The sequence below is a fragment of the Prionailurus viverrinus genome, chromosome D4 (assembly GCF_022837055.1).
Source record: "Prionailurus viverrinus isolate Anna chromosome D4, UM_Priviv_1.0, whole genome shotgun sequence".
In the NCBI taxonomy this organism is placed as follows: Eukaryota; Metazoa; Chordata; class Mammalia; order Carnivora; family Felidae; genus Prionailurus; species Prionailurus viverrinus.
The window spans coordinates 5,035,383-5,050,206 of record NC_062573.1 but is presented as its reverse complement, the minus strand read 5'-3'; the positions used below and the strand labels follow the sequence as shown (position 1 = coordinate 5,050,206).

Genomic DNA, 14,824 nt, shown 5'->3' with positions numbered 1-14,824 from the left:
GCCTCAGATGCCTCCTCCGAAAGAGGAGAGGCCGACCTCTCCAGGTCTAATAGTCTGTGGCGACCGGGCACGCTGTGATGACTGTCACCTTTTAAAGAAATGCCCGGGGCGCCTGGGTGGCGCAGTCGGTTAAGTGTCCGACTTCAGCCAGGTCACGATCTTGCGGTCCGTGAGTTCGAGCCCCACGTCAGGCTCTGGGCTGATGGCTCAGAGCCTGGAGCCTGTTTCCGATTCTGTGTCTCCCTCTCTCTCTGCCCCTCCCCCGTTCATGCTCTGTCTCTCTCTGTCCCAAAAATAAATAAACGTTGAAAAAAAAAATTAAAAAAAAAAAAAAAAAAAGAAATGCCCACTTAGCAGTGAACCTGTGCTAGCATCCTGTCCTGATGGCTGCACGGGCCTTTCCTCATGGACTCTGAGTTAATCCCCACAGGATTCCTGTGAGGTGGGCAGCGTTCTCCTCGGTGCTTAGACGGGGACGCTTCAGCTGAAGAGGGGACATGGCCTGACCAAGTTCTCACCACTTTGCTGGAAGTGGGGGCCCCGATTTGAAGCCAGCTCTTCTAACTCGACATCCTGAGTGCTTTGTGCTGTAGCATGCTGGCCACTACATTTAACTAGACTTTGGCCACCCAGGGGAAGCAGGTGACCTCAGGACAGAAGATCTCAGACAGGCCAAGGTACCTCTGTCGTATCAGAAAATGAAGAGGGATTCCTCAAGCATTTCAAGGGTGAAATCAGTCTCTCCCTAACCCCCACTGAAGGGAAAAAGAAGCTAATGTCACTCCTTGCCACGCACACTCTAGTCCCACATAACGGCCCACAGCACGGAAAGGAAAATAAAACGCTTTCTCACCAGCATACTCGCCCATGCTGATCTCCTCTTCAAAAACGTCACTGAAACCTTCGCCAGAATTGAGAAGATCCAGTCTACCATCGATAAACTATATAAAGAAAGAACAAAAGCGCAACAGCTTATGCAAAGAAACAGAGGGAAAACCATTCAGCTGGGCACCTGAGGGTACAACCAAAGAACCGCTATGTTTCCCAAGACAGGAAAGGGCCTTTGGAACCGTGAGGTTTTTGTTTTGTTTTGTTTTTTAAAGTGAGTTTTCAAAATACTGGCTGCATGTTTATGATAACTTGTGAAATCGAATGGCACATTTGTGAAGGGTCCGTCTGGTCGCTGACCACCCTCTGAGCCCACTCCCCCTCCCCAGACCCTGAGCCCCTTCAGGCTGAGCCTCGGTCCATCCAACATGACAGCTGCAGACAGCCCCATCGGGGTTCCAGACACGGGCCACCCTCAGGAGGGCCGGTACCTGTTTGAAGAGCTGTAGCTGGATGGCATTCTGCAGGAACTGCCTCATGGCTCCCGAGCGATAATGGGACACAAAGGCTTCTTCACAGAAGGTGATTGGCTCCTCCTGAGAAATGGAGATGGGAGAGGAGGGTTGGAGGCACAGGGCGAAGGCGGTCAGTTCTTAGACTCAGTTAGACGGCACTTCTCCATCTGCTAATTTATTTAATCCTCGTTTACCTGGCGAAGTGGCTACTGTCATTGAAGGCATTCTATTCTGTGGAAGAGGAGGCGGTTTCAGAGAGGAAAAGCCACCCCCCAAAGTCCCAGAGCTGGTGGGAGGCGGAGCTTCTGAACCCCACCCCTGGCCCCTTCCATAGGAGCCAGTCATATCCCGACAGCAAGCCAGTGGGATGTGCCTTCCAACGTGATTAATTTCCAAGCTTTTCTCTTCACTTTGAAGAGAATCCTTTCTTCGGGTAGCACCTTGTACAGATGGAGCCCTGATAGTAAAACTGCCCAGATGCTCTTCGGGAAGCAAGGGGCAGGGGTGGTGGTGGCTGGGCTCTCCTTGCTGGGCCTCCTCTCTCACCCCAGTACCTTTGCAGTCCCTGAGGCCTCGGCCATGGAACACAGTTTGGAAACCATTTACACAGGGCTCTCAACCATTAGCAAATTATAAATTTAAAATATTTACTTATTTACTTTGAAAACGCTTATGAGGGAGAGAGAACGAATATCCCAAGCACACTCCGTGCTCAGCACGGAGCCAGAGGTAGGCTCGATCTCACGACCTCGAGATCGCCACCTGAGCAAAAAGCAAGAGCTGGATGCTTAATCAACGGAGCCACCCAGGCGCCCCTAAAATGATTATTTATATTAAAAAGCGGGGATGATGAAAAATAAGATTTACCATCCAGTCAACTGTGTGCTTATGACGTTTGACGAGGAAGGTACGCTTTAACCCAACTACACTTTATGAGTGAAGAAAATAACACCCTAAGCGGAAGACACAGCCCATCCTTGTAGTCAACACCTCGATCCTTCTTTGAAGGTATCTGGAGTGCTCATCTACTCAGACAAGTCTTTAATTCCAGTGGTGGATCCTCAATTCTGAAAGATCAGACTTTTCTACCTTGAACTGAATTAAAGGGACTCCTCCCTTCACAGACTTGGTGGCAAACACAGAGATGTTTGAAGCTGCACTTTTATCCTGTTTTAATGAGTTGTGTGAGTGTTAAATTTACTGTCTGGTTGCTTGCTGTAAATTCCAAGGGTTCCTCCTGCTTCAGTCTAGCCAATATTAGCTCAGCAATTGGGCAGACATTCTACAAAAGGTGCCAGGATGCCCCCCAACCCCCAATTAGGGTGGGGGGAGTGCTTATTTTTATACAGTTAAACCCCACCTAATTTTACAAAGGATCGGAGACAGCCTACACCGGCACCTGAAACAAAGAAAAAAATCAGAGCTGAAGAATACGTAAATATATAAAACGTGTTTACTTAGGAAAAGAGTATCTGGATATGCACATCCTGTACATATGGTTCCTAAAACAAAGTTACAAAATTAGCTCTGAGTTTCCTGGCTGCAAAAGCAAGAAGGGAAATGTGCAAACTTTACAATTGTCCATGAGGACAAAAAGCATAGTGGTTCCTCAGGAAAAAGAGCTTTTCATGACACTTGCTACTCTGACATGTATCTACACCTTCCTTGTTGAACAGCTGAGATGGGCTAGTGATAGCAAAGGCCCACCTAACATCCCATCCTTGTGGCCTGCAAGTTCTGCTTCCCATCGTGGGAACCACAGCAGGGCAATGAAGTCCTTCTCCAGGCCATCTCATTCATGAGCAGTGTCACCCATACACGGATGACTCCTGATAATACTGTAGCTTGGCATCCTTCACTCTAAAACCATATCTGTCTCAATCTCCATCTGGATGGTCCTTTAGCACCTTAAACTCAAAATGGCCAAAACTCTCAATTATAATCCCACCCAGACTTTACCCCAAATCTGTTTCTTTCTAAAACAAATTTTTTTAAATCTTTACTTTTGAGAGAGAGAGAGAGAGAGAGAGCGCGCGCACGTGAGCAAGGAGAGGCAGAGAGAGAGGGAGACACAGAATCCGTAGCAGGCTCCAGGCTCTGAGCTGTCAGCACAGAGCCTGATGAGGGGCCTGAACCCATAAGCAGTGAGATCATGACCTGAGCTGAAGTAGAACGTTCAAGTGACTAAGCCACCCAGGCGCCCCATGTTTCTTTCTTAAGCTGGCACTGTCCACAGCTACCCATGAACCTATCACACTGCCCAAGTCCTCCTTGGTTTGCCAGGGAAAGGTCTCAAGTTTGTCCCTATTTGCCATCACTGCCTGGCACAGGCCTGCTCACCATGGTGGAGACTGAATTCTATGTCCCCTCCTGTCTACTCCAGTTCTTCAGGATTTCTAAAATGCACGTTAGATCATGCTACTATCCTACTCAGGAACTGTGACTGCAGAGGGGTTAAACTTCGTGACGATCTGGTTAATGTTGACTTCTTCCACCAGACTATAAGCCTCACGCTGGCAAGAGGGCACCTGTTTCACTCAACATCGCACACTTAGCAGCTCGGGAATTATGGACACAGGGTCCCGTGTGGGAGAGGAGAGAAACGGTCCTAGCTCCTTAGCTGGGCAGATAAATCCTTCCTAAGCTGAGCCCAGCTTTCTTTTCCAGAGTCCTTTTGTGTCCCTCATTCCTCCCCATACCCCCTCCCCCCGCCCCCCCCCCCCCCACAGGTACCTTCTGCTCTAAGTGCATTTCTCCTGATCACATGGCATGTCCTTTTCCACTTGCTTCCTTGTGTTTGCCAGTTCTGTTCCTTGCACCTGGACTATTTTCCTCTTTTTTTTAAAAAAATTTTTAAATTTTTAAAAATGTTTTTATTTATTTTTGAAGGAGAGAGACAGAGCATGAGCAGGGGAGGAGCAGAGAGGGAGGGGGACACAGAATCCGAAGCAGGCTCCGGGCTCCGAGCTGTCAGCACAGAGCCCATCACAGGGCTTGAACCCACGAACTGTGAGATCATGACCTGAGCCGAAGTCGGATGCTCAACCGACTGAGCCACCCAGGCGCCCCTGGACTATCTTCCTCTTAAACACAGGCCTCTGTGTGGCAGTCACTCACCCCTGCTCAATGCTCCCACCCTGCCTGGCATACTCCCTGGGTGCTGAGTAATCTTCACTGGTGTCCCTATGACCAGGAGCTAAAGAGGGCAGAAGTCCTGCTGGACTTCGGGCTACACTGCCCAGACACAGTGCAGAGCCCCCCTCTATATCCCCACCTCCACGCCCGCCGCTGCTAGCAGCTCAGGAATGTTGCTTAAAGAACCACAGGATGAGCCTGACCCTGGTTCCTGCCCCAGGAGCCCCGTGGTCTTGGTGTGGCTGAGACACCACTTGGCCTGATCGTAAAGAGGTCTCTGATCACGATGCCAGGTGAGTGACACTGGTGTCCAGGGAGCTTAGAGCTCCTTGGAGGAAATGCTCACTGGAGCTGTTAGCATTCACTCCTAGAGCTGTGGCCCAGTATTGCCAGGAAGAAGTCTGCTGAGGGACCAATAAATTCGAGAGAGTTTGCAACCAGATTTGTATGTAAGGGTAGCCTGAGGCAGAATTTAGTTGTAGGAGAGCAGAAAGAATCTCAGCTCTATGGAGACATGAACAGTTTGGGCCTGTTGCCTACTTACTGGAGGTGACATCCCCCCTGGATCAGATGTCTGCGCCATAAAAATGGACAAAAGGGCACGGATGGGAAAGATTCAGGGAAAATGTGACAATGGGGGCTTTTTCTGTAAAAAGCTTAAAGGACAGCATCAGCAGTGTCAGTTAGACACAGGGACAAATGCTAACATACAGTGCAGAGCTACTGGAGTGGGGTGGGCGGCAAAATGTCCACAGGAGCCAGGAGACGAAAAGGCTAATCCTCCCAGGGTAGCAGGCCAGAAACTGTACGAGAAAGTGGGCACATCTTGGCGGATCCTGAAAGCGTGAACAGAAGTCAGGTAAGCAAATCCCATCTATGTAGAGCAACTGTTTAATTCTAATCCTGGTGAAGAACAGGGACACTGTCACCCCTTGTCACGTATAGGGGTCTGGCTGACCACAGGCACAGAGGGCTCACTTCCCTGGAGCTACTCACCATCTAAGGAAATGGTAATCACCACAGTTCACCTAAATCTTTACAGAATAACAGGGAGGGTCACTTGCCCGAGGTCACGAGACCCATAAATGGCAATGGCCTTCAAAGCCCAGCCATCACGCATGAGGTCCACTCCAGGCCCAGGTTGTCTCCGAGGCCCCAGTTTTGTTTGGTCATCTGTAAGAGAGCGTGTGACTCCTTCAGGTTGGGACCCCTCATGTTTTCAGGGTCATGAGCTTGACCCTGGTTGCTGCCACAGGAGCCTGTGGTCTCAGTGTGGACAGATGTCCCACGCACCAGCCCCACAGAGATGAACACTCCCAGGGGTAAGCAACCGACCGTGAAGGCTTTCTGCCACAGGTCCAGACCAAGGAAGCTGAACCATTTGCCCCAGCTATTCGGTTCTCCCTCCTGTGGTTGAAAAGGCCACCCCACTCCACTCCCTGCAGAGGAGAGGAGTAAGGGTGGGTGTCTCCTGAAACCCTCCTTTGTAAGAATTGCTGATTTAGTTCTCCTGTTATGCTGATTAAACCTTTTGTCTTCTTAGGCGACATTTAGCCATGGGACCACTGGCGGACAGCTACATGAATGCAGGCAAGGCAGACCGTGAGTGTTCAAGCTTAGATCACATTAGTAGAGTTTTCCATCTATGACCCGGAGGACAGTAAAACACAGCTGCTTAACCCTATCAAAGACTTTGGTACCAACAGACAAGTTTTACTCCTGGATTATCTTCTTGACATATGGAACCAACTGAAAACTTCATTACTAATGAATCAATCTTCGTTAACAGGTGAAGTTGGTGATTCCAGAGGTTTTTGAGACTCCTAGAAATGAATGGCTTTTATCCACAGCTTTGTGGGTACTGGCGTAAAAATAAAATCTCCTCTTATAGTCTTCTGAGGAGACAACTTTCCTCGTTCTGCTGGTCCATACTTAAAGTACTACATTCCTTATTTTCCTGCACAAATTTATTAAAAATTTTTTTTTAATTTTTTTTTAATGTTTATTTATTTTTGAGACAGAGAGAGACAGAGCATGAACAGGGGAGGGTCAGAGAGAGGGAGACACAGAATCTGAAACAGGCTCCGGGCTCTGAGCTGTCAGCACAGAGCCCGATGCGGGGCTCGAACCCACGGACCGCGAGATCATGACCTGGGCCGAAGTCGGACGCTCAACCGACTGAGCCACCCAGGCGCCCCGATTTATCAAAATTTTATGTGCACGTTTACTCTGCAATTCTAAGGGGAAAAAACGAGGCACTCCTTTATGGCCCTTGCTTAAAAATATATAAACAGTAATTTTGCAAGATTGAGCCATTCAAACATTTAAAAAACACCCACTATGTGCCAGGATCTATATTAGAGGAATATAAACATGAATAAAACACATTTCCTGTAAGTAATACTACTACCAGTTGAGGGGTGGGGAGTAGCCGAAGGTGGAGATGATCCAAGAATGGCAGGATGTTATGTTTACAGACATTACTCAAAGTAGCCAAAAAGCCAGAAGCAACCCAAAGGTCTGCAGGTGAATGGATATACGTACAACGAAGTATCATTCAGCCTTAAAAGGGAAAGAATTTCTGGCACATTCCATAATATGTTTGAACCTTTAAAACATCATGTTAAATAAAATAAGCCAAGAACAAACGGACAAATACTGTCTGATTCTACGTATATCTAGAGTAGTCAACTTCCTGTGGACAGAAAGTAGAAAGGTGGTTGCCAGAGGCTGGATGGGGAGGGATGGGGGGCTGGTTAACAGGACTTTCCTCTTTGCAAGATGAAAAAAGTTCCAGAAATGGATGGTGGTGATGGCTGCACAACAATATGAATGTGCTTAATGCCACTGAACTGTACATTTAACAATGGTTATTGTGGTGAATTTTATGTTATGTGTGTTTTACTATAATTAGAATTTTTTTAATCTATAAAAAAGACAGAATGTTTATAATTGTGGAAGCTGGGTAATGGGTATGTGGGAGTTCATTTACTTTGCATAAATTTGAAGTTTTCCATAATAAAAAGTCCAAAAGACAAGTTCCTATTATCAAGGAATTCCGTCTAGTTCAGGCAACTAAAAACCACAATACAGTGCGAAAACTGGCGTACCTGAGGGCTGGTTATTTTTGAATACTGCGGGGTGGGCAGGGGGTAAAGGCACTTAAAAAAAAAAAAAACCTTAAAAAAAAAATTTTTTTTTGATCCAGTTAATGTAACACAACAGAGTGGAGAGAGAACATGTCTTGGAATCAGAAAGACCTGGTCTCGATCTGTGACTCTGACCACACTAGTTATGTGATGTCAGGGGATTTCATCCCTCACCTGTGACACTTAATCAAGCCTGGTCCATCAATGTGGAAGGTGACAACAAATTACAGCAAGTAGGTTTTCCACAAATCACCATTTTCTTTCTTTCTTTTTTAATGTTTAATTTTTGAGACAGAGACAGAGCGTGAGTAGCGGACGGACAGAGAGAGAGGGAGACACAGAATCCGAAGCAGGCTCCAGGCTCCAAGCCATTAGCACAGACCCCCACGCGGGGCTCGAACTCACGAACCGTGAGATCATGACCTGAGCTGAAGTCAGACGCTCAACCGACTGAGCCACCCAGGCACCCCAATAACCATTTTCTTAAGGGCAGAGATTGGGTTTTACCAGGGCTGGCAACATAATGTGGGGGACACAGTGCAACAAGAATATGCAGGAAAAAAAAGTGCTGTTAAGTCTATAAGCGCCATGCTAAAATATAAGGCTTTTTCTTTCTTTCATGGTTTCTTTCTAGGCCCATAATGGTGCTTTTTAAGTTTACTATTTAATGTCATTCTATGTAAAGAAAAAATAAAAATTTAAATTATTAGCATGATTGCTAATATTAGCAATTATTAGCTAATAATATAGCTAATTATTAGCATTGTTGCTCAACTTTATACTGTGCAATGTGCCAGTTTTAAATGCTAACATGTGGGATCGTATTTCATAACTCACAAATGCATTTGTGTTTTGTTCTTATCAGCCAGTGGAAATGCTGCACAAAACTAATTAAATGTTTTTATTTCAATTCCTGATATACACACGTCCTACTAACACTCTCTGCCTTCCGCTGACTGATGAGAAAGGAAGAGGAACTATGGTTGCTCCATCTTTTCCTTTCCTTCTTGGTCATCATTTTCATGGTAAGTAGGCGGCTAATACCGCGTGAATGGGAAATGCGATCATTTGAGGTTCTTACAACAGCGCTGCCTTCTGCTGGCATTGAAACAAGTTTTAGTTCTAACATAGAATGTGGCTCTCTTGGGGCTGCCGGCGCCCCTCCTTCTCGGTTGTGGACATGACAGCTTTACCTTGTCAGCGCTTTGAGTCTCCCCGAACCCCCAGACCCTGTGGGTCCACTGGGACTGTGTGCGTGCGGCTCCGAGAAGTTCTATGTGGCTGGGATGGCAAGACTCCGGGGAGGAAATCTGTGCAGGCCTTCTCTGCTCATGCACACGCTCCATCCTGGATGGATGCCCCCTCGGGCTACTTTTACCGAACACAAGTTTGAAGGTAAAATTAAGAATTTCAAGATGGCAGAAAAGCATAAAAGTGGGCACAGGCCTGACACTTCTCCCCTTTCCCTTTACGGGATAAATACTCAGTAGGGAACCTGGAGGTTGACCTCTGTTTGCCATCTGACTTAGTAACAGCAGCCTAGAATAGCTTCAAGCAAGTTTGTGGGCCCATGGAGGTGGGGTTTCTAAACTCGTGCGCAGGACGCTTCCCCAGCTGAATTTTCTGGCTACGACATCCTGTCTACTTCATCCACACACTCATCTCCTGCCCCAGAGACTCTGGACTGCCCGCCACACCCAACCTCTCCCCGCACACGCGCTCCTCTGGCTTCCTTCTTCACTTTACGTCCTCTGAGAACCTTGCCTGATGCCTTCAGGGGGAAAGAAGCCCTCAGTTCCACCCGGTGCCTCCACACCAACACCACCTGGGCCAGCCGACACCCCCAACGTGCTGCAGGCTCCCCGGAGGGCGGGCTACCCTCAGGACCGGGCATGCGGCATCAGCTGCACGAAGAGGCAGGCAGGGGAGTGGGACACGGAGCCGGGTTCCAGTCCCAGCTCTGCCCTGTGGGCAAATGACGCAGATGACAGCAGCTCTCAGATCCTCACTCTCCCGCCAGCCTCAGGGGGGGTGCCGGGGGTTACACTGGGAAGGATGCAGTGCTGTGGTCAATTGTGCTCGACCCTGGCCACGCACTGGAATCACCAGGGGTGCCTTTCAAATCCCCATGCCACAGGGCCCCTGTTTCTTTTTTTTTTAAACAACTTTTTAATGTTTATTTATTTTTGAGAGAGAGAGACAGAGCGTGAGTGGGGGAGGGGCAAAGAGAGAGGGAGACGCAGAATCTGAAGCAGGCTGCAGGTTCTGAGCTGTCAGCACAGAGCCCGATGTGGGGCTCAAACCCACAAACCACGAGATCATGACCTGAGCCGAAGTCAGACGCTTAACTGAGTCACCCAGGCACCATTACGAGGCCGCAGTTCCTAAAACTCTCTAGGACTCCAACATACTCGAGGCGGATAATCACTGCTGTAGGTACAAGAGACTAGCACAGCGCCTAGCCCAATCAACATTCAGTTTTTAAAATGTACGAATGAGGAAAATCGGGAAATCTGGCCCCATCTATCACCAGCAGTCCCAACGTGGTTGCATCTTGTTTCAATACCTCCACGTTCCTAATAAAACACCCGAGTCCCTGGCTAAAGTGCAGCACAGCCAGGAACCCTGTTCTGAAGTGTGCAAAGGGGGCTTCCACAGCTAGTACTACCCCACAGGCCACGCTGGGAATCTCACGCTGAGCCCCCTGCCCAGGGCCACGGTGCTGCTCCCAGAGCTGGGTCCCAGGGGCCGCTCTTCACACGGTCCGCTGTGGCGGCTGCCAAGAAACCAGGGTGAGTTCCCAGCCAACACAGGAAAGGCTTAGCGTGGTGTCTCGCCTAGAGAATGCCGAACCCTTCCTGGAGGCAGAGGAGGAGGGGTGGGGCGGCAGGGTTAGAGTACTATAATTTCAGGTTAGCCACAGCAGCCACAAGTCCGGGAGAAAGGGGCCCGAGGTCGGCCGAGCTCTCGCCGTGGGCCTACCTGACCCTCACCCTGACCGAATCCTCACCAGAGCTCACAAACATTTATACAGGCCTCCCATTCCACAGATGAGGAACGGACGCCCACGCGGGCGAAGTGTTTTTGCTTGAGGTCCTCCCAGGGTGGGTGGGTCCGAACGACTCCCAAGTCCACACACGCTCTCCCCTCACCAAGGTGGGCCTGGCAGGGTGGGTGCGACACGGCTACAGTCGGACGGTTCAGGCTGGCCCGGGCTGAGCCACGGTCTGGGGTGACGGGACCGAGATAGCTTTGTGAACCATTTGTGCGGCGGTCCAGGCACGCCAGGGGCAGACTCCCAGCCTGGGCCCCTGTCACTGTAACAAGCCCTAAACAAAGAATCAATGTGTCCCTGGGAGGCCGCCTCGCCGTTCGGATGATTTAAGTCAGGGGGAATGTGGGTGCCCAACAAGAGCTCCTCTGCTGATTTGCACGGGGCAGGGGCTGCCGGGATGACAGCATTTGCCCGTCCCGGCCAGCCGCTCCGGTATTGACAGAAACCCCCACACACACACTCGCTAGATTACAGTAAAGACATTCAAATCACAGGCGCGTCGGCCCACGCCTGGCTCCTCTGTGCCAGCAGCCCCTTCCTTCTGCATTAACCGAGACAAACAGGGAGAAGTCAGGAAATTCTGATTAGCACGGGAACGGCAGATGAGCGGGGAGGCCTGTGGAAGCTGAGGCACAATGAAGAGGGTCTCCGTGCATACTGGCTTAAGATTTGCTTTCCGTAAGAAATGCAGATGGGAATCGGCTCTACTAGGAAAGCAGGTGCAGTGATTAAAACCAGCTCCCGCTCACTGAGCGCTGCCCCCCGTGCTAGGTGGTTTCACATGCATTATCTCACTTACTGTTCCCGGCAAGCCCGCGAGGTTAGGTGGAGGTATGATCTCCATTTTACAGACAAGGATATTGAGGCTCCCGTAGCCGAGTGCAGAGCCAGAGTGGGAAGCAAAGTCACACGATGGCATTTGACCAAGCAGCCGCCTGCGGCGGGGGGTGCTCTAGCAGTTTAAAGAGATAGATCGGAAGGCGGCGAGGAAGAGAGCGGGCTTCGGAGAATCGAGCGTGTTCTGGCTCCACGATGGGCTTGCGGCAGCCATCTCACCACCTGGAGCCCCTGTCTGCTTCCCGATACGCGGGGAATGATACCTGCCGCGCGCTCTAACCACCCAGTCCCATTATGGTGGCAGGTCCAAGAACGGTGCTCGGCTGGAAGTGAGAGAAAGCTGGTGGCCGTCCCCTTGCTGCAGGAGAGCGAAAGCTCCCCTCCCCGGTACGGACCCTGCACCGGACATGCCGAGATCACAGTGTCTAACTCCTGTTTGCTCAGCCGTCTTGGCCACACCAGACTTTGCCTGTCACTGAGAGCCAGATTCTGGGTTTAACACAGTGATGGTCACATCCCTAAGTCCCAGGAAAGGAGGTGCTAAACTGATTGGAGAAGAGGGTTTCGGCTTCCTGAGAGCGAGGAGAAGATGACTTTAGGGAGCTTACTGCAGAGACGGTGGCCTTGAAGGCCTGCTGGGTCCCCGGGACAGAAGACAGTGGGCCTGAAAGTGACCGGCAGGAAGGCTAACAGTAGTTGTAGGCGCAGGAAAATGGGGGACTCATGGGTCATGAGGCTAAAGGACATGGAGATAAAACTGAGGAAGCACAAATAAGTCTGTGGGAAGGAAAAATCCCAAGCCTCTGAGGTGAGTGCTGCCCGCCAGTCCACAAGGCCCTCCGGATGGTCCTCCGGAGCAGCACTGTCTGCACTCTGAGTTCTCGGGCTCACTGGCTGCTTCACTCAGGATCACCCCTCTCCCGAAGGTCACTGATCCAGGCCCGATCTCTGGTGCCTGGTGGGGGCTCGTGCCCAGGCGGCTTCGGCAGCGAGCTTTTAGCCATGAACGGGTGGCAGCAATGTGAAGGCGAAATAACCCAAGAGGCGTCAAAGCACCCAACTCCGGGGGCGCCTGGGCGGCTCAGTCGGTTAAGTGTCCGACTTCGGCTCGGGTCATGATCTCACGGTCCGTGAGTTCGAGCCCCCCTTCGGGCTCTGTGCTGACCGCTCAGAGCCTGGAGCCTGTTTCAGATTCTGTGTCTCCCTGTCTCTCTGATCCTCCCCTGTTCATGCTCTGTCTCTCTCTGTCTCAAAAATAAATAAACGTTAAAAAAAAAAAATTAAAAAAAAAACAACCCAACTCGGCCTTGACTCCTTTTCTTTGCTCAGGCCTCAGTTTCTTCATCTGTAAAATGGGAAGGTGCAGAGCTGGGAACGGAGAACGAACTCGAGTGGGAAAGACGGCTCTACTTACTGCATCTGGAATGTGGTGGATAGCCTAAACCCTCTGAGGCCGTTTTCTCATTCATAAAATGGAGGAGATACTTCCCCGCAGGGCTGTGTGGGATCAGCAGGTGATTCACATAAGCTGCTTGGCTCGGGGCTTGACCTCTAGAGGGGCTGAACATTTATCAGTCTTCTGCCCCAAATGACGGTTCTCCGCCCAAAACACGCTTTCAGCTTCGTTTCAGGGCATGGGACGTGCACTGCCTGCCCAGGACACGTGTGGGGGTCGCTGGAGTCAAGACCATGACTCAGAGCAAGGAGAAGAGGCACCACCACCAAAGCTGCCGTCTGCCACCGACCGGGCCCAGCAGGCACAGGCTAACTGTGGTTGAGGGTTGGACCTGAATAACCCTATTAAGAGAGGCTCTTTTATCCCTCATCTTACAGAGAGAGGGGATCTGACTTGCCCAAGGCCACAGAGCTGGGGAGAGCCAGAACTGTACTTGAAGTCAATTCTGTCTGACCCCAAAGCCCAAGCAGACTCTTCCCATGACACCCCAAGGCACTCTGAGCATGCTCAGTTGCCCAAACATATTTTTTTTCTCCTTCGGGTTTCTGGGGATTTCAAGATACAGCTGATTTCCCACACAAAAATGTCCTTTTCCACATAGTGCAGCTCCAGTCCAAGGAGTCCGGTGTCTCTAGGTGGGGATTATGTGTGGTCGGGGGACTCAAAAGAGGCTCAGTGCAGCCCAGAGCTCCACGAATGGGGAAGCCAGTGAGCCTCTGTGAGCATCACTTTCCTCATCTGTAAATTGGGGATATTACCTACGTCCTATTGAGAGTTTTGAAATGATACAGTATTTGTCAAGGTGACACTACTGAGTAGCACACAGCAGGCGCTTAATGGAGGTCGAAGTCCTAACAGCTCTTTCAGATGCCCTGTGAGAGCTGGGTGTTACATTTGTTGGGACCTTTTTCTTTTTAGGTTTATTTTTTTGAGAGAGAGAGGAGAGAGAGAGAGAGAGAGAGAGAGAGAGAGAGAGAGAGTGAGAGAGTAGGGGAGGGGCAGAGAGACAGGGAGAGAGAGACAACCCCAAGCAGGCTCCATGCTCATGGCACAGTGCTTGATGTGGGGCTCAAACTCACAAAACATGAGATCATGACCTGAGCCAAAGTTGGACGCTTACCCGACTGAGCCACCCAGCCGCCTCTTGTCGGGACCTTCTGTACCTTTCACTCGACAAAAACTTGTGACAGGGGTGCTGAGACAGCACTGCCAGGTGGCTCTGTTGGGCGGGGGTGGGGGGTGTCCAAGAAAGGCCACACGGGGAAAGAGGTGCCGTAAAAATTGGGGAGCAGGGACTCACTAGATGGAAAAGCAGAGGACAGCGTGAGCAGGAGTGGGGCTGTGACAAGGCCCCGTGATGGGGCACAGTGAGGAGCTGGTGTCCTTGGGGCTGGAGGGGCACATCACAGGTGGGACAAGTGAGATGCTGACACTCTCCTTCTTCACTTGGGGGCATCTTCACTGAGAAGCGGGGGATGCCGGACCCCAGAACACACACATGCTCGGCATATGCCGGGAGCTGCTGCCTGAGCGACCCGCCCGGCCCTGAACCGAGCCTCCTGTGTCCAAAGAGCAGACCTCATCCACAGGGACGACTGCTGAAGGGGCTTCGTTTACTTGGAGCCTCGCCCCTGAAAGCACCCCCTGTAGGCCTGGCCGCTGCAACGGCCACCACGTCACGCCCCCTTCCCAGCTCCCAGCGCCTGCGCGTCCAGGCGGGGTGAGGAGTTGGAGAGACGTGCTCCAAGTGTGGCCCTGTGCGGCACGTCAACCGCGGCTCCAAGCCTCCTCAAATGCCCTGCACTCCCACAACACAGAGCCGGCCGTCCAGACTGGTCGGTGGCTCCCG

The 14,824-nt window shown here is 50.7% G+C and overlaps 1 protein-coding gene across 15 annotated transcripts in view; it reads right to left on the bottom strand.

Annotated features, from left to right (window-relative positions):
• Window positions 1-14,824, bottom strand: part of DENND1A (DENN domain containing 1A) — a 513,319-nt gene that overhangs the window by 66,215 nt on the left and 432,280 nt on the right. For all 15 annotated transcript variants that reach the window (XM_047829482.1, XM_047829479.1, XM_047829488.1 and 12 more), the window contains 2 exons: window positions 1,320-1,424; window positions 854-941 (listed from right to left, as the gene is read on the bottom strand). In XM_047829482.1, the coding sequence (XP_047685438.1) occupies window positions 854-941; window positions 1,320-1,424 (193 nt within the window). The remainder of the gene's footprint in view (window positions 1-853; window positions 942-1,319; window positions 1,425-14,824) is intronic.